We start from the raw sequence: 18,889 nt of genomic DNA, 5'->3' as shown, positions 1-18,889 counted from the left end.
TAAAAAAAAGTCTACCTGAAAATCAGAGAGTAAAACAGCCCCACTGGTTAGTCTTATAGACCAGGCAGTGGTAACACATACCTTGAATCCCAGTAGCCACACCAGTTTGCCGTAGAAACCAGGGAATGCATGCCTTTAATCCCAATGGTACACACCTTTAATCATAATCCTAGAGAGGATTATAAAATGGGATGAGACAGCTCACAGACACAGTCTCATTCTGAGATTCTTGGAGACAGGATCACCATTTTGGACTGAGGTAGAGGTAAGAGCCAGTGGCTGGCTGTTTTGCTTTTCTGACCTTCAAGCTGAACCCCAATTTCTGTCTCTGGGTTTTTATCATTCATACTACACTCAGTATTTCAACATAAATAAAATTATTTTTCTCCAAACACCATGTTTAAATGTCTTTACATTTAACTAAAGTAAGAACTTCTAAAACAAGAAACTCAATGTATTAACTTTTATTAATGTTTTCAATTTGTGCATCATTTACAATGAAAAATGTGCCGTAAAAAGCATTCTTATACATAAATAGACCAAGGAACACTTAAGTAATTAATCCCTATAACATGCACATTAATTTTATTCTAGTGTGTATAAGAAAAGGAAATAAATTTTAAGCCTTTAAGTTATTACTTGGGAATGTCAATTTTTTTGGAGAATGAATGTATTTCCTAATAGGAAATAATTATATAATTACTATGAATTAGTGCTCATAAAAATGTCCGCAAAAAATTGTGTTATACATGATGAACCAAAGATTTCCTATGTGCATTAGGTGCATCAAATAAATCAAACAGGTAGCATGAACATAGAAGAAGAGGTACAAAGAGTCTGATTATAGGACACATACATATTCAAGGCACATGACTAGGCTAAACAGTTGGCTGAGTCCAAAACACTAGTTTATTGTTTCATTGAGAAAAGAGTAAAATGTAATATCACTTCTATTTAATTTCACCTATGGATAAATAAATGCAATTACATCTAGGGCAAAAATGTTTTGATTTCAGATAGACACCAACTACTAAATTACTGATGCCAGAGTAGATGAAGAAGCATAACATTCAGATTTTCTTATTCTATAATAAATTTATATTAAGATATTTTGTACTATATCATTATACTGTTTATTCTCTTTCAGCTTTACAATTATTCAAAATTAGATTAAAGAATTTGTTAAACCACAAAGAAAGATCAAACTATTATTCAACAGAAGTTAAATCCAAATCCTGGAGTTAACTTCTGACTGTATTCATTTTGGGCTTTTCCCAGAATGGAAAAAAACTTACCACATGACTGCATTTTGTGAGGCTAAAATGCCTGCACTTTTATTGTGGTTCCCTTCTTTTTCTTTGATGACTTAGAAATATTTGCCTCCCCTTTCCTCTGTTATGAATTTTATTAAAAATGTTTGTCCTAATTATGCACAGAAGAAAAATAATGTGTAAAGCCCATAATTCTCAACTTATTTAATTCATTTTCTCAATTTGACTTTGCAATGGAGAAGCAGAACATATTAAAATATCTGCAGTATGGATAAATAATGCACTAAACTTTATTTAACAAAGTAAATGCTGGGAGGACAAAGATAATTCTTGTGCTTCTAATGGGATAGCAAAATGTTTCCCACCTTATTAAAATAAAAACACTAAGTACATCATTTGTATGGGCTCCTGGATATAAGCAGCACCAACAATTCATTACAATTCCCCAAATTATCTATATTATTTTGAAGCACCAAAAACTCTCCCATAACAAAAGAGACTAAAATGATATGTTAGCAATACAATCAATCTCCCAATAATTTTGTGTCAGTATAGAAAATTCCTAGAGAGTTTTAGCAGACAGATTCTAAGATTGGTGGTTTCCACCTTGGCAAAAGCTTTGTGTGTTAAAAACAAAAATGTCTTTCTAAGTAGAAGTTTATACTTAACAAACAAAAGAAACAAACAACATTTCAAAGATATTCATGTAAATAATGGTTCAAAGTAAAGTTTGTTAAACAATATGAGAGGACAAAGATAAATCTAGAGGCATATAATACTATTAAACAAGAAAAAGCAAAAAGAAGATTAAAGAAATTGGCAGATAATTTCTGAAAATAGTGAAAAGCCTGAGTCACATGGATTGCCTTTCTTTCCTTTCACTCTTATATCCTTGGTTAATGGTAATGTTTTCCTTTTTATTTCTTTACACAGCTTGGCCATGTAAACCCACCACAGAGAGGTGACACAATGATATAGATGAACACCTGGAAGAAGAAAGAAGGCAATTTTACTTACATGACTCTATCACAAGGTTCAAGGAACACATCAAAGAAACACTATTGGTACTAGAGGAGTAATGCTCTTCACTAATGTAACCAATAGTGAAAGTATAGCAAAAATAAGTATTGTTTGTGAGGAAATATTTTATTATTTTCAGTTATAATCATGAGTCTGGATAAATGCAAAAACACATACCACCTAGCTAACAAATGTTTGTAGAATAGATGAAATCACATATTAATTCCTATATAATTCTGTGTATACCTAGAACAAGTTGAAAGTTTTAAATAACAAAAGTGTTTGTGTGTGTGTGTGTGTGTGTGTATGTGTGTGTGTATGTGTAGTACATGGGTATGTACACCTGTGACTGTATATACAAAAGCCAGAGTACCTCCAGTGTCTTCCTTTACTGCTTTCCTATTTATATTTTGAGATCAGGTCTCTCATTATGCAAGCATACTAGAAGTTCACTTTTTCAGCTAGGCTGCTTAGGCAACAAGCTACCAGGAACTACATATACACACTACACATGCTACAGGCATGCGCGACTATGCCCAGCCTTTTAGGTGGCTGTGGGAGATTTGGACCCATGTCCTCTTGCTTACAGAAAAAGTGCTTTTAAACACTAAGTCATGTCCTCAACCACAGTTTTGCTTATCTCATTACGCACAAAACTTCTCTACAGGAAAATAGGAGTTTAAATGAAGATGATACTTAATGCTGATTTCACAAGAAAAGATATTTCCCAGGCATGTGTTTTACAATTAAAATGTGAATGTAGAGCCGGGCTGTGGGGGCGCACGCCTTTAATCCCAGCACTCGGGAGGCAGAGGCAGGTGGATCTCTGTGAGTTCGAGACCAGCCTGGTCTACATGAGCTAGTTCCAGGACAGGCTCCAAAGCTACAGAGAAACCCTGCCTCGAAAAATCAAAAAAAAAAATGTGAATGTAGCCCATTTCAGAATATCAATAAATAAGAATCCCATCACCTTAAAGAGTGAAAAATAAGCTCATATACTAGCGAGACAAAAACTTACAATCGATACGATGATGATGATGACAGTAAGCTTGATATTCTTCATACACATGGCCCGAGCAAGATTTCTGCTGGTAGTTTTGAAAGTTACAGACTAGAACACAATCGTAAGTTGTTTTATTCTTGGCACTGGCTATATGAATTATTCATAGTAACAACCTGCAAGCTTTTATTTTAATCAATTATCTTACTTTTTTGGTTCTAAGAATGGAAACCAGGGCCTAGATCATGGTAGACAAGTACTCTACTACTGAGCCATACTTACACTAATTTTGTTTAAATTCAAATGTCCTTTTTTCCTTCCTTTTCTTTTCAAAGAGAGACTGGTCATTAGTTAGCCAAAACAGAGTTCATTGAAACCTATAATAAGGAATATGAACTTACTGGCAAGGCTTCACTTCTTTTCCTTCTCTGTGTAGCAACGTACATAGTGTTGAATGAACAAGAGATTATTTAGGAGAAAACAATTTCCAATTTAAAACTTTAATAAGAAAGACTCACTATGCAAGCATATTAGTTTATTCTATCCAATATGATTTTTGGGCTTTGAACAATATATATCTGTTTCATTTTCCTAGAAACATATGTATTTACTTGTTAAGTGTCAAAAACCCCACAGGATCACATTTCTTCTATTATACATTTTCTTTTGCATTGTAATCTTCTCAGGAGATATTAAAGCATTTCACCAGAACACAAGCAATTTAAAACAAATAGGTAAGCAAATAACAAAATGTACTAACTACTCAGCTATTATTATACAAAAGAGATATATGTGAAAGTTCAAAAAATGTTTGGGTTATTATTCATACCTAAAACTGGAAAGTATTAAAATATCAGTAAACCACAATGAAATATTATATAGTACTTAAAACAGTTTACTAATATATTTATGTAGTCAATCTACATATCATGGATTAATGTCACAATTTTGACATAAAGAAAAACAGAGTAAATGTTTCTTTTTATATTTTTTGGAGACACAGTTACATGCAATACTGACTAGTCTTGAACTTGCTATGAAGGTAAGAACATTAAAGTTCTGATCTTCCTGGCTATACTTCCAAAGTGCTAGGATTATATGTATGTACCACCTTGCCTGGTTTAGGTGACTGCGATGGCTACTTTTAAATCTGTGAAGAGGGAACCTCAATTGAGAAAATGCCTCCATAAGATTGGGCTGTAGGCAAGCCTTTAGGGCATATTTAAAATTAGTGATTGATGTGAGAGGGCCAATACCATTGAAGGTAGTGCTACTTCTTGGCTGGTGGTCCTAGGTTCTATAAGAAAGCAGGGTGAGCAAGCTATAAGAAGCAAGTCAGTAGACAGCACTCCTTCATGGCCTATGTATCAGGTCCTGCTTCAAGATTTTTGCTCTGTTTGAGTTCCTGCCCTGAAATCCTTCAATGAACAGTGAAGTTCCATTGTAAGGGAAAATAAACCCTTTCCTTCCTAAGTTGATTGTGGTCATGGTGTTTCATCAGAGCAATAGTAAACCTAAGATAGAAGTGATGGAGATTAAGCCCAGGGCTTTGTGCACACCAAGTAAGCACTCTACCAATCGAGCTACAGCCCCTGTCCAATAGCTTTTTAATATATGGGATACTACAAAGGGTGCAGTCAATAGAAGAGGGTAGAAAGGCACCTCTGAGTTTTGATAATACTCTAAATTTAATCTTCATGTTGGCTCAATGAATGTATTTGCATATATTAGTAAATAATTACAAGTTGTATACTTACAGTTAATATACTTTTCAATATGGCTGCTACATTTTAATTAACTGCTTTCTCTACAAAGTATCTATAGTGCTGCAGGTAATAAGATATCAGCCTGGGTTTCATTTAGTGCAGAATGAAAAGGATGCCATGCACAAACTCAACTAATACATGAATATATACTACATGTCCAAACTAAGTAATTAAGCCCTAAACATTCATGCCAGAAATATGTACACTGACTAGGGCATATTAGAAGGGCTTACAAAAGTAACATATGTAAATGATCAGAGAAAATGGTTCTTAACTGAAAAAAGTTAATACAATTTATAAGAAAATAATAACTCTTAATAATTATATCAGTCAAACAACAATGTGCGCACATATCCAAGATCATCCTAAAGGTTAGAAATATTTTTCAGCACATGATTCCAGAGAGCTCAGTCCAGTAACTTAGACCTTTACTTTGCCAGAACAGTATGGTGATGGTAATGTGTGGTAAAGAATATTTACCACATGGTCCAAGTAGGGAAAGGGAGATAGGAAAGGTCTAATGATAAGGCAACCTCAAAAACCATCACCATTGATGTATACTTCCTTGCACATGCCTTTAATCCCAACATTTAAGTCACAGTGGCAGATGGATCTCTGGGTTTGAGGCTAGCCTGGTCTATATGGTCAATTTCAGGCCAGCCTGGTCTATATGGTCAATTTCAGGCCAGCCAGGGCTACATGGTGAAACAGTTGTAAGCCACTATATGGGTGCTAAGAAATGAACCCAGGTCCTCTACAATAGCAGTAAGTACTCTTAACTGTTGAACCATCTCTCCAGTACTACATAGGAAAAAAGAGTGAAGAACTATAATGAAACATTCCAAACTGATTACCTGAAACATAGCAAGGAAAATTGTTCTGCAGCACATTTCTACCACCAAATGAAAATTTACATTAGAATCTTAGATGTTCATGGTAACAGGTAAAGAATAAGTTTCCCTATTTGTCTACGTAAAAAGGCCCTGAGTAGGTTATCATATTTTAATCTGGTAATATTTGGTAGCCATGGAAGAGTGGGCACAGCTTTTCCAGCCTGGCTACCTAGGGCCTATCTGGCCTTGGGGAGGCCAGCCGTGGAAGAGGGGGGCATGGTTTACCGGCCTGACCTCCAGGGCCTGTCTGGCCCTAGGTAGGCCAGACTGGAAAAGTGGGGCTCAGTTTCCCTGGTTTGGCACCCCAGCACCTGGCCGGCCAAGGGGAGGTCAGCCATGGAAGAGGGGTCACATTTCTACTGCCTGGGAGCTTCCCAAGCCTAGGCGCATGACCTGTCTGGAAAGGCTAGTCATCTTCCCTGGCCTGGCACTCTAGGGCTTGGCTGGACCTAGAGAAGCCGATGTGGAAGAGAGGGTGCATCTTCCTGGTCTAGCACCCCAGGGCTTGGCTGACCCTGGGGAAGCCTGCCTTGGAAAACAGGGTGCATCTTCTTCTCCTGTGAAAGAGGAGGTGCATTTTCCCTTGCCTGACACCCCAGGGCTTTGGCAGTACCTGTGGAGGTCAGCCATGGAAGAGAGGGTGCATCTTCTTGGCCTGGCACCCTAGAGCTTGGCTGACCCTGGGGATACAGACCATGAAGGAGGACACAGCTTTGCCAGCTTGGCACCCTGGGCCTCGTAGGCCCTCAGGAGGCTGTCCCTAACTCTAGGGAGAAGACAGGGAATCACAGGTTCCAAGGCCTAAATCCCCAAGCCTTGGCTGGATCTGGGGAGGCTGGTCATAGAAGAGGGAGCACAACTTCCTGGCCTGGAACACCAAGGCTTGACTGGCCCCGGGGAGTCCAGCCTTGGAAGAGGAGGAGCATCTTCCCCTGCTATGGAAGAGGGGGTGCATGTCCCCTGGCCTGGCATCCCAGGGTCCTGGGTAGCCATGGGAAGCCCAGCTGTGGAAGAGTGGGTGCAACTTCCCCGGGCCTACTCATAATTTTACTGAAAATAAACCTTTTAGCCCTTTATTAACCACCTATAAATGTAGCGTAGCACAGTAACCTTCCCCTCTTAGAATTCCCTGATGATTTAATTCCTTTCTTAACTCTCTCTAGTCACTCCCATGGATCTCTCTCTGTCTCTGTCTCTCTCTGTCTCTCTCTCTCTGTGTCTCTGTCTCTGTCTCTGTCTCTGTCTCTCTCTCTCTCTCTCTCTCTCTCTCTCTCTCTCTCTGTGTGTGTGTGTGTGTGTGTGCGTGTGTGTGAAAACCCTTATCTGATTTCTATGGGGCAAAAGAATTTTGGCCCTGAAACCTGCTAGGGCTGGGGAATTGCTGGTTTAAAAGTTATATGTGACTAGGAACATTGGTAACAGGTAGAACAAGGCAGAACAAGAATAAAGAGAGAAAGAGAATAAAGAAACATGGGCAGGTGATTCCCATTGTGAATAGACTTCTTTACCCTCAGATTTTTAGTCCCCTTTTAGCTTATCGTTGTGTCTTTAATTGAACCCTGCACAGAAGTCTTGAAGGCTAGAACTTTAAGGCTCCCATTACATTTCCCCAGCCTGGCACCCCCAGGGTCTCCCATGGGGAGGCCAGCAACTGAAGAGGGGGTGCAGGTTCCCTGGCTTGGCTTCCCTGGATGAGGGTGCACACATTTCCCAGCCTGTTACCAAAGGGCCTGGCATGTCCTGGGGAGGCCAACCATGGATGAGTAAGTGCAGTTTCCCCAGCATGGTGGATGTGGAAGAGGGGACATTGCTTCCACATGCTGGCATCCGTGGAAGAGGGGGACACAGTAATTTTATCGTGGCACACAAGGCCCAGGCGTGGTCTGGGGAGGACAGCTGTGGAATAGGGGGTACAGTTTACCCAGCCTGGCAGCCATGAATGAAGTGGCACAGCATCCCTGGCCTGGTACCCCAGAACCTATCCTGGGGAGTCCAGCTGTGGAGGAAAGAGTGCTGCTTCCCCAACCTGGCATCTTTGGACCTGGAAGCCCTGGATGAGGTGCGCATCGTCCCAGGCTTGGCACAACACAGCCTGTCCTGCCCTAGGGAGGCCAACTATGGACGAGTAGGTCCAGCTTCCTCAGCATGTCTTGCCCTGGCTTGCCATGGGGAGGCAAGCTGTGGACAGAGGACACAGCTTCCCAGGCCTGGCATCCTAAAGACTGGACTGCCCTAGGGGAGGCCAGCTGTGGATAATGGGGAGCAGCTTCCCCGCCCTGGCACACCAGGGCTTGGCCAAACCTAGGGAGGCCAGTCGAGGATGAGGGGGCACAGCTTCCCAGCCCTGCAACCCAGGGACTGGCCTGCCTGAGGAGGCTGGCCGTGTAAGAGAGGGCACATCTTCCCAGGCCTGGAACTCCCAGCAGGGAGGCCAGTCATGAAGAGGAGATGCGTTTTCCATGGCCTGGCTCAACAGGGCCTGTCTGCCATGGAAGAGGGGGTGTATCTACCCAGACTGGGACTCCAGGGACAGGCTGACCCTGGGAAGGCTGACTGTGGAAGAGGGGGAGATCTTCCCCGGCCTGGTACCCCAAGGCCTTCACAGTCCAGCTTTGGAAGAGGGGGTGCAACTCCCCTGCCTGGCAGCCATGGAAGAGTGGGTGAAGCTTCTCTGCCTGGCACTCCAGGGCCTGCCCTGCTTGAGAAAGGAAGCTGTAGTAGAGGGGGCGCATCTTTCGTGACCTGGCCAGACCTCAGGATGCTGGCCATGGAAGGGGGGTGTTTCTTCTCTGGCCTAGCTCCCCAGTGCCTGCATGTCATGGAAGAGCAATGCACAACTTCCCCAGCCTGCCTCCCCAGGGTCTGTCCTGGCTGGACCTGGGGAGGCCGGCCGTGCAAGAGGAGGGCACAGCGCCTCCACCCTGGGTCCCCGGTGTCTGCCCAGCTATGGGAAGCTGGCTGTGGAAGAGGGGTGCACATGTGCCCAAGCCTGGAACACCAGGGCCTGCCACGGGGAGCGCAGCCATTGAAGAGGGGGTACAGCTTCCCTAGCTTGGGAGCCCTGGAAGAGGGGTCGCATCTATTACTACATTTCTATCAAATGTTTTATGTTCAAAACATAGGTTTTGGGGGATGTGTGTGTGTGTGTGTGTGTGTGTGTGTATGTGTGTGTAATTCTGCACTAGAAAATGATGTCAGAGGCCATGAGAGAGGAGCTGCCATCAACAATGAAGCTTAAGGAATACAGCCAACCAGAGAGCAAAGCTATGATGTGAGTCCCTGGAGGGGCAAAGCCCTGGGTAAATTGTCCCCAGGTACCCCTTGCTTCTGCCGTGTTTCCTCCTACTTGCTGTCAGGTTCCTGTGGTATTTGGCATGGTGTGATTACTATGAGAAAGGATCCCACTGTGTCTAGTATAGTGATGGTTTCATGGGAAAATCCCACTCCTCACTGGGAAATTTAATTGAAGATCATAATGAAGATGATTTTTATAAGAGCAATGATGATTAGTTAGATCGATAATTTAAAGATCCATGTGGTTAGGACAGTCAATAAAAATGATTAGGGAACTGTCATACGTAATTCTGCCAATTATTGCTCCAACAAGAGATACAAATAAGGGAAAATTAGGCTAGAAGTCACCTTCACCTTTCTTAGATTTGCAGAGAATGAAAAATAAGAACAAAGAAGTTTCACGCATTATAGCTCCATGAATTATGACTCTGGAAAAACAGGTTGATGATCAAAGAAAGCAATTTATACCTACACCCAAGGTTAGGCCTGAATTCCTTGGTCATGCAGCTTACAGAATTAATCACAGGCCCTGGTATGCACCTTGAAAAAACAAAGTTGTGAAAGGAAATTAAATGACCCTTTGTGTGTAAAGAAAAACAGATGGTTAGCTATAACACTTGAGTAAAGTTTTGTAGAACAGAAATAGGATAGAAATCAACTACACTGAAACTATAAATAGTTGCCTGCAAGTACAAACGGAACTAGCTGAAATATACTTGGCTTGCTTAAATCTTTGTTAAGGATCATTGCTTTGGGGTGAAGATGTTATTGTGGGACTATTAATGCAAAAAAAGTTTAAGTACTTATGGACTTCTAAGAAAAACATGTAATTTGTGATCATAATGTGATTTCGTTCAGTGTGAAGACTAATTCGATTTTGGAAAAAAATGTAACTTGTGGTTGTGAGGTAATCTTTTCTTACATAGAATTTTTTGTCTTAGGTGATCTAAAAGGGCTAAGAGAAAAATAAAGATACAGACGAAGAGACTGACTGTCTTGTTTCTCTGATCTGCTGGAGCTGGTTCTCTCAGCAAAATGGTTTTCAAGCATACACATATGCCCAAAGTTAAGCTGTCTGATGATGTATTTCCTGATTTTGTTTGTACTGATTTGCTACTACTACATCTTATGGATCATTTAGCTCTGTAGCTGCCAGCAGAGCTTGTAATGACAACAACATGCTATCATCCATTAATTTTTAAAGATGTACCCTGGCTGACAGAAATAATATCAGGGTGACATTTTAGTGATAAACCAGACTTTAGGGGGGACTAAATGGATGTGATGCTTTGACTGATAAATGTCCCAAATAGACTATGACATTTGAACACTTGATTCCCAATTGGTGAAACTGCTTAGGGATATTTAGGAGTTGCAGCATTGCTGGAGGAAGTATATCACTGGAGGTAAACTTTGAGAGTATACAGCCTTGCCCTACACTTTCCGTTCGCTCTCTGATTCATAATGTAATCTGCTTCCTGGTCCTGCCACTATGACTATTACTTGCATCCATGCCTCCTCACTGTAATGTGCTGTAGGAATAATGAAAGCTGAGACATTTGACTATAATACTGAGGCTTGGGTAGGAGAAGCAATTTCCAAAAGTATGAGGAGACATCAAAATGCCAAATGTTTCAATTGTGGTAGAATAGGACATCTAAGAAGAGATTGTAGACAAGGAATTTCTAGAAATAATGTCTCCTCTGGTAATGACAAAAATAGAAGGTCTCCACCTTCTGGATTATGTAGAAGATGTGGTAAAGGCCAACATTGGACCAATGAATGTAGATCAACAAAAGACAGACAAGGGAACCCAATACCATGGAGAAACTCCTTGAGGGGCCTCTCACAGGTCCCCAAGCCAAAAGTGGTCCAGTCATTCCCAGTCACCATGGAGGACCTATCTCACCAGGAAAATTATAACATCCATTGCCTGCTGTAAAAAAACCATACTGTTCTGGATGATGAAATAGACATCAAGGATGAATCAAAAATTCCAATAGGAAATAGGAAGTATATATGTTGGCAGACTTCTATAAATGATCAAAGACCAAAGATAAGAGTGTGTATAAATAATATTCTAATTGAGGGATTACTAGAAGAACACGAAGCAACTAGCAAACCTTTAGAGGTCCCAATGGCTCTACCTTTAAAATGCTTAACTAAGAAACCAGCCCTTGGAATTCTCCTCTATTTGTTAAAAGAAATCTGGCAAATGGAGAATGGTGACAGATCTAAGAGCTGTCAATAAGGTAATTTATCTTATGGGACTTCTACAATCTGGAATCCCTTTGCCTTCTCTATTACCTAAAGGATGGCCTCTTATAGTTATTGATTTAAAAGATTATTTCCTCACTATACCTTTACAAGAAAAGGACAAAGAAAAAATGCCTTCACAGGACTATCCTCCCATAGGCAATGCTTTATGAGTCAGCCAGTGGAAATAATATGTAAACAATTTGCTAAATCTATAATTTACCATTACATGGATGACATTTTGCTATTTGATTCAAATGCAGATACCTTAGAAAGAATGTTTGAAGAAGAAAGTTTTGCCTAAATGGGGATTACAAATTGATCTTGAAAAAAATAGAAAGACGAGTTTCTGTCAATTACCTAGGTTACAGAATAGGTTTACGGTGTATGAGGTTCTTCTGTTTGTGTGTTGCTTTCATTGGTTGAATAAAGAGACTGCCTTGGCCTTTTGATAAGGCAGAATTTAGATAGGTGGAGTAGACAGAACAGAATGCTGGGGAGAAGGGAAGTGTGACAGATGCCATGATTCTCCTGCCTGAGACTGACACCGGTTAGAATCTTTCCTGGGCATGCTGCAGAGATTTCCTGACTCAGCAATAGCAGCAGAAAAACAGCTGCACCATTTTAAAACAAGGTTTCCTGGGCCCTACCACTGGTGCAATCTCCAGTTATGGAGCATTTGTGGGCCCGGATGTTTGTGTGCCCACTCGGGGTCGGAATCAAAGCAACTGAGACCATGCCTGTGGTTTGGCGTGGCTTGGCGCTCCCTGCCTGGGTAGGCAGCAGGATCAGATCTACTAGAAAGTGGCGGTTTTGAAATGCCAGATTATGGGCTGTGCTGCCAGCGTAACCTCTGGCTCATGCGGGAGACAGAGCATTTCCATGGGGTTTGTGAATACAGTTCATTTGATGACCTCTGGATTCGCTGTGTGCCTAAAAGGGGAGCATTACGCACGGTTCAGAGGCACAACTGACTCACAGGCACAAGCAGCTCCGCCATGCTAGCGGTGCTCATGGCTCCGAGGCACAAGTGGCTCTGCCATGCTGGACTGGGCGGGGCAAGCCCACAGTACCTGTTTTTGACCTAGGAATGTCTCATCTTAGATTCTTAAGTACTTAGCGATTTAAAACTGCAAAGCAAAACTGCTCTTGGACAGTAAAGAATTACAGATTCACAATAGGACAGATTCAGACATAAAAGACCACTAAATGCGTCACACTGTTAAATAAATGTACGTAGGCTTAGAAGAGAAAAGATAAAAAGTATAGAGACTCATAAAGTTAATGTTTTTTAAAAAAGGGTAAAGTCTTTAAAGAGACAGAGTACAGATAGTTATAGATTAAAAGAAATAAAGAAAAATAAGCCATATAAAAATGGAAAATTCACAGACAGCCTGGATTCTGTGTATTATTGTGTTTTCTTTAAATCTTTTGACTGTGAAGGAGCTAAGTACAGAGAGACATCTCATTATATGGGCTGCCAAGCTAAACCAGCATGAATATTATAAAGGTATTATGACTTCAGAATGTGGGTCTAAGGAAATGATGCTTTGGAAAAGAGGTTCTACTTTTGTTTTCACAGAGGATGAGACACTGTGGATTGCTTCTAGACCAATATGCTATGATAGACCACACCCTCCTAAAAGGTCACCGTGAACACCTTCAAAAAATTACTTCACTCAACTGCCGACTGAGATGAACCTAGAACACAGGATATACCATGAAGGACCTGATTAACAGCGCACCCATACAACATGAAGCAGTTTGGAGAGAAAAAACTACGCCCATATTCCCAAATATTGTTTATAAATTTTTTTTTTACATTTAAAGGGGGATATGATATAGATATGAATAATTTGCTTTGATACGAATCTTGGTTTACTGATACTAATTTAAGGTCAATTTTGTTATATGCATATTTCTGATCTTGATTAAGGTATTGTGATTTTGTAGTTCATTTAAAAATGTAATGTATAATTAGGAAGTATAGGTTAATGGATAATCATCTATAATAGTCAAGTTTGTAGTTATGTTAGTTAAATTTTCTAGATGTGCATAGATATAGTTCATATAGGCATTCTTCATATATTCCAAAGACTACAGAATATGGCATTTGAGATGTTTTAATAACTTAGGGCTTTTCATGACAATAAGATATACCTGCTCCTGGCAGCACCAATCTACTTCAAGAGGAAGATGGGCATTGAAGAGGCTCCTTATGAAGTTGGTTAGCCATTTGGGCAAGAAACTGCTCTTGCCTGGACTGTTGTATAAACTGGACATGAAGAACCCACAGAGAAAAGACTGCTGAACGTGCCTAAAGGTGAGATGATCTTTCGGGATTCCTGATTCATAAAAGAGTCTGTGAGACATTCTGCAGGACACAGCAGAAAGTGACTGAACTGTCTTTAAAATTTCCTGCTTCATGGAAATGTCTGCTGGATACTATGGGCCTGAAGGCCGAAGATGGATGCCCCAATGGTACAGAAGAACTCTGGGTGACTGTCCAGGCAGCAAGATGTCTCTGTCAATTCTAGAGTTTTAGAAGTTGCTTACTTCTTGTTAACTTAGGTAATAATATATCCTTCTGGAGTCTTTGATGGGAGTTGAAGAATAGATAATTATAGTTTTCCTTTGTTATGATAAAAGATAAAGTAAATATAAATATTGTAACAGTAATTCTTGCTTGATAACTGTTTTGTTATATGTAATTTTACTATGTTAAAGTTAAAGCTTTTCTTTTTTGTTTAAACAGAAAAAGGGGAAATGGTGTAGGAGGTTCTTCTGTGGTGTGGGAAGTGGTGCGGGAAAATTGTCTGTATTCTGTCAATCATGTTTTAAATAACTGCTGATTGGTTAGGCAGGAAGTATAGGCGGGTCAACCAGACAGGAAGTAGAGGCAGGTCGAGGAGAACAGGAGAATTCTGGGAAGGAGGAAGCCCATTCCTCCCACTCCTGCCCAGATCACCGAAGAAGCAAGATGTGACCTGCCCTGCTGAGAAAGGTACCGAGCCATGTGGCTAACAGATAAGAATAATGAGCTGGTATACATTATAAGAGCTAATAAGTAGCCTGAGCTAATGGGCCAATCAGTTTGTAACCTAATGTAGACTCTCTGTGTGATTTTTCTTTGGGACTTGCCGGCTGTGGGGTACCAGGCGGGACAGAAACCCCAACAAGCCTGCTCGTCATGTTACAGGTTTACAGTAAATTAGAACACAAAAGGCATAAATTAGGAGAGACCGATTGTGAACTCTTAATGACTTTCAAAGATTATTAGAAGACATTTCCAGTCTATGACCAGCTGTTGGGATAACACCTGATCTAATAGTTCACTTAAACAAAACCTTAGATGGTAACAAAGATTTAAATAGTCCCAGGGAATTAACAACTGTTGAATGTATGGACACACAGCATCTGTGAATACATGTATAAGATTAAAGCATGGATGTGGTAGGAGCTCATGAGATCCCACCACTAACGATTGTCAGTTGATTACCACTATGGGAGAAAAATATGTTTTCTTTAGGAATATCATCCCTGAGAGGTTACATATGCTCCTGTATGTTCTAGACAAATGCATATATACAGGAAGAACTAAATGAAATCAGCACAAAAATTTGGGAGAGAAACATAGAAGAGGATAAGGGATGAATTGGCAGGAAGGGAAGGTGGGGTAGAGCTGATCAAAATGAATCATAAGCATATATGAAATTTTCAAAAAATTAAAAATCTTTACATCATTATTCTAATTACCCTACTTTGGTGAAAAAAATATAAAATGCTACAAAACATAATAGTGGTAATACAGCCTCCTAAAACCTGCCATTAATACATACCAGTATTAAAATTAACAATAACATAACTTAAAATACCTGTTAGAATGTAACAGATACCATATAAAGCTCTTTACATACATCATATAGTTTAATTCTCAAAAATCAATGAAAAGATATATTGCCACTTTACATATTATAGAAGTTTAGGCATAATGAGATTAAGTAACATGCTTAAACTCACACTACTAATAAGTGGTATTAAAATCTAGACTGTTTGGTTCTAGAGTTCAGGCTCCTAATCACTACAGTCTTGTTGCTAGTTGTATCAACATGATTACAATGCTTTATATTCTGGTGTGGGAGGTTCTTCTGTTAATGAATAAAGAATAAAGAAACTGCACTGGCCTGTTGATAGGGAAGAATTTAGGTAGGCGGGGAAGATGGAACTGAATTCTGGGAGAAAGAAAGAGAGTCAGAGAGATGCCATGGATCTGCTGCCAGAGTAAGACATGCTGCCGAAACTTAGCTGGTAACCCACTGCCACGTGGTGATACACAGATTAATAGAAATGGGTTAAACTAAGATATAAGAGTAAGCCATTAAGAAGTTAGAGCTAATGGGCCAAGCAGTGATTTAATTAATATAGTTTCTGTGTGATTATTTTGGTTCTAGGCAGCAGGGAGAAAAAAGCAGCCCTTTCCTTGCAACAGCTGGCACTCCAATGTGTGCTAGCTAAATCCACGTAAAACCTCTGAAAGCCTGAAAATGAAATCTAGAAAAAAATAGTTTAAAACTGCTTTTTGCTGTTTGCTGGCAGCATGCCGCAGCTCCTTTAAGAGAGATTTCCCTGACTCAGCAGCAGCAGCAGATAAAAAACCATGCTGTTTTGAAATGCAGGATTTCTGGGCTATGCTGCCAGCGAGACCTCTGGCTCTTGCAGGAGACAGAGCATTTGGATGGGGTTTGTGAGCAGAGTGCTGTAGCTTGCTTAATGGTGTCGTGGACTGGCAATGTATCTAGAAGTGGGGCGGTGCACAGAGCTCAGAGGTGCTGGACTGGGAGGGGCAAGCAGGCACTGACATATTACCCGAGCAATAACACAGCTTAAGTTTTTAAGAAGTGCTTAGCATTTTAAGAAGTGCTCCTGGACAGTAAAAAATTACAGATATACAGTAGGACAGATTCAGACATAAAAGACCTCTAAATGGGTAATAGTGTTGGATAAATGTACGTAGGCTTGGACAAGAGAAGAAAAAGAGTATAGAGAGTCATAAAGTTAATGCTTTTAAAAAATGATAACGTCCTTAAAGAGACAGAGTACAGACAGTCATAGATTAAAGGAGTAAAAATAATAAAAAATAAATATTAAAAAGTAATAGAGTAAAAACAATCCATGTAAAGACGGAAAGTCTACAGAGAGTCTGGATTATGTATATTATTGTGTTTCTTTGAATTTTTTTTTTTTTAATCTTTTATTTTTTTTTTTTCCTCATGGTTTATTTTTTTTTATATTTAAAAATTTCCATCTCCTTCCCTCCTCCTCCCCCCTCCCTCTCCTCCTTCTCCCCTTTCTCTCCCCTCCTTCTCCCCCTTCCCTCCCCTCCCCTCCACCCATACCTCCCCTCCCTCCCTCTCAAGGCCAAGGAGCCATCAGGGTATTTTGACTGTGAAGAAGCTAAGTACAGAGAGACACTTCATTGTATAGGCTGCTAAGCTAAACCAGCATATATGTTCTAAAGGTATCTTAATTTCAAAATTTGAGTCTAAGGATATGTTGCTTTGGAAAAGAGGTTCTTCTTTTGTTTCCACAGAAGATGAGAACCTGTGGAATACTTCCAGACAAATATGGTTTGATAGACCAAGCACCCCTGAAAGGTCGTCGTGAACACCCTCTTTTTAAATGTATAAAATTTTACTCTGTAATAGATCTCTACGTGTTTATCATTATTTTCAAAACACTTTTACAATAAACTGCACAGAAAATGTAAAGATAGATACTACTGACCCTCCCCCTACATAGCCAGCAGACATCCCTGCTCAGGTGCAGGCCATACCAGTCAGAAGAATAGACCACCACAGATTAAATCTGGATATAACAATAACAGAAAGTGCAAATGTCCTACAAAACTCATTGGAAATTGAACAACTCCATACGAATCAACTACTGTGTCAAGGCAGAAATGAAGAAAAAAGAAAATAAAAACTTCCAACCACACAAAGATTCAACAAAGGAAGAGAATTACAGACCAATCTCTCTCATAAAAATTTATGCAAAAATGCTCAATAAAATACTCGCAAATCAAATTCAAGAACACATCAAAAACATCATACACCATGATAAGTAGGCTTCATTGTAGAGATGCAGGCATGGTTTAACATACGAAAACCTGTCAATGTAATTCACCATATAAACAAGCTGAAAGAAAAAAAAAAATACATGATCATCTCATTATATACTGAAGATACCTTTGACTAAATTTAACACTCCTTCATGATAAAGGTCTTGGAGAGATCAGGGATACAAGGAACATACCTAAACATAATTAAGGCAGTATACAGCAAGCCAACAACCAACATCAAATTAACTGAGAGAAATTCAAAGCAATTTCACTAAAATCAGGAACAAGACAAGGCTGTCCACTCTCTCCATATGTATTCAATATAGCATTCAAAGTTCTAGCTAGAGCAATAAGACAACAAAAGGAGATTAAGGGGATATAAGTTGGAAAGGAAGAAGTCAAAGTTTTGCTATTTGCAGATGATACGATAATTATCACACAAGTGATACCAAACTTTTTACCAGGGAACTCCTACAACTGATAAATATTTTCAGCAATGTGGCTGGATATACAGTTAACTAAGAAATTAGTAGCACACCTATATACAAATGACAAACAGGATGAGAAAGAATTCAGGGAAACAATACCCTTTATAATAGCCACAATAATATAAAATATCTTGGGGTTAACTATAACCAAACAAGTGAAAGACTTTATGATAAATACTTCAAGTCTTCAAAGAAATAAATTGAAGGAGATATCAGATGATGCAAAAGTTTCCCATGCTCATGGATTGGTAGGATTAACATACTAAAAACAGCCATCCTACCAAAAGCAATCTACAGATGAAACACAATCTCCATCAAAATTCTAACACAATTCTTTATAGACCTTGAAAGAATTAATGCTCAACTTCATATGGAATAAAAGACCAAGCAAAACAACCCTATATAATAAAAGAACTTCTGAAGGTATCACGATCCATGATTTCAAGCTATACTACAGAGCTGTAGTAATATAAACCATATGGTACTGCCATAAAAACAGACATGTTAATCAATGGAATTGAATCAATGACCCAGACATAAATACACATATCTATGGGCACCTAATTTTGATAAACAAGACAGAAATATATAATAGAAAAAGGAAGGCATCTTCAATACATGGCACTGGTCCAACTGGATGCTGGTATGTTGAAGAAAGCAAATAGATCCATACTTAACATCTTGCACAAAAAATTAACTCCAAATGAATCAAAGACCTCAGCATATGACCAGATACACTGAACCTGATAGAATATTAGCTTTAAAGTAAAAGATAATCATACT

At 39.7% G+C, this 18,889-nt stretch overlaps 1 protein-coding gene across 5 annotated transcripts in view; it reads right to left on the bottom strand.

Annotated features, from left to right (window-relative positions):
* Window positions 1–449: 449 nt before the first annotated feature.
* The window catches only part of Vamp7 (vesicle associated membrane protein 7), a 39,791-nt gene continuing 21,351 nt past the window's right edge, over window positions 450–18,889 (bottom strand). For all 5 annotated transcript variants that reach the window (XM_038316561.1, XM_038316563.1, XM_038316564.1 and 2 more), the window contains 2 exons: window positions 3,310–3,402; window positions 450–2,257 (listed from right to left, as the gene is read on the bottom strand). In XM_038316561.1, the coding sequence (XP_038172489.1) occupies window positions 2,189–2,257; window positions 3,310–3,402 (162 nt within the window). In that variant the 3' untranslated portion in view covers window positions 450–2,188. The remainder of the gene's footprint in view (window positions 2,258–3,309; window positions 3,403–18,889) is intronic.

Source organism: Arvicola amphibius, chromosome X, assembly GCF_903992535.2.
Source record: "Arvicola amphibius chromosome X, mArvAmp1.2, whole genome shotgun sequence".
NCBI classification, from domain to species: domain Eukaryota; kingdom Metazoa; phylum Chordata; class Mammalia; order Rodentia; family Cricetidae; genus Arvicola; species Arvicola amphibius.
Note: the sequence above shows the minus strand (reverse complement) of the source record. Positions and strands in the feature narration are given on the sequence as shown.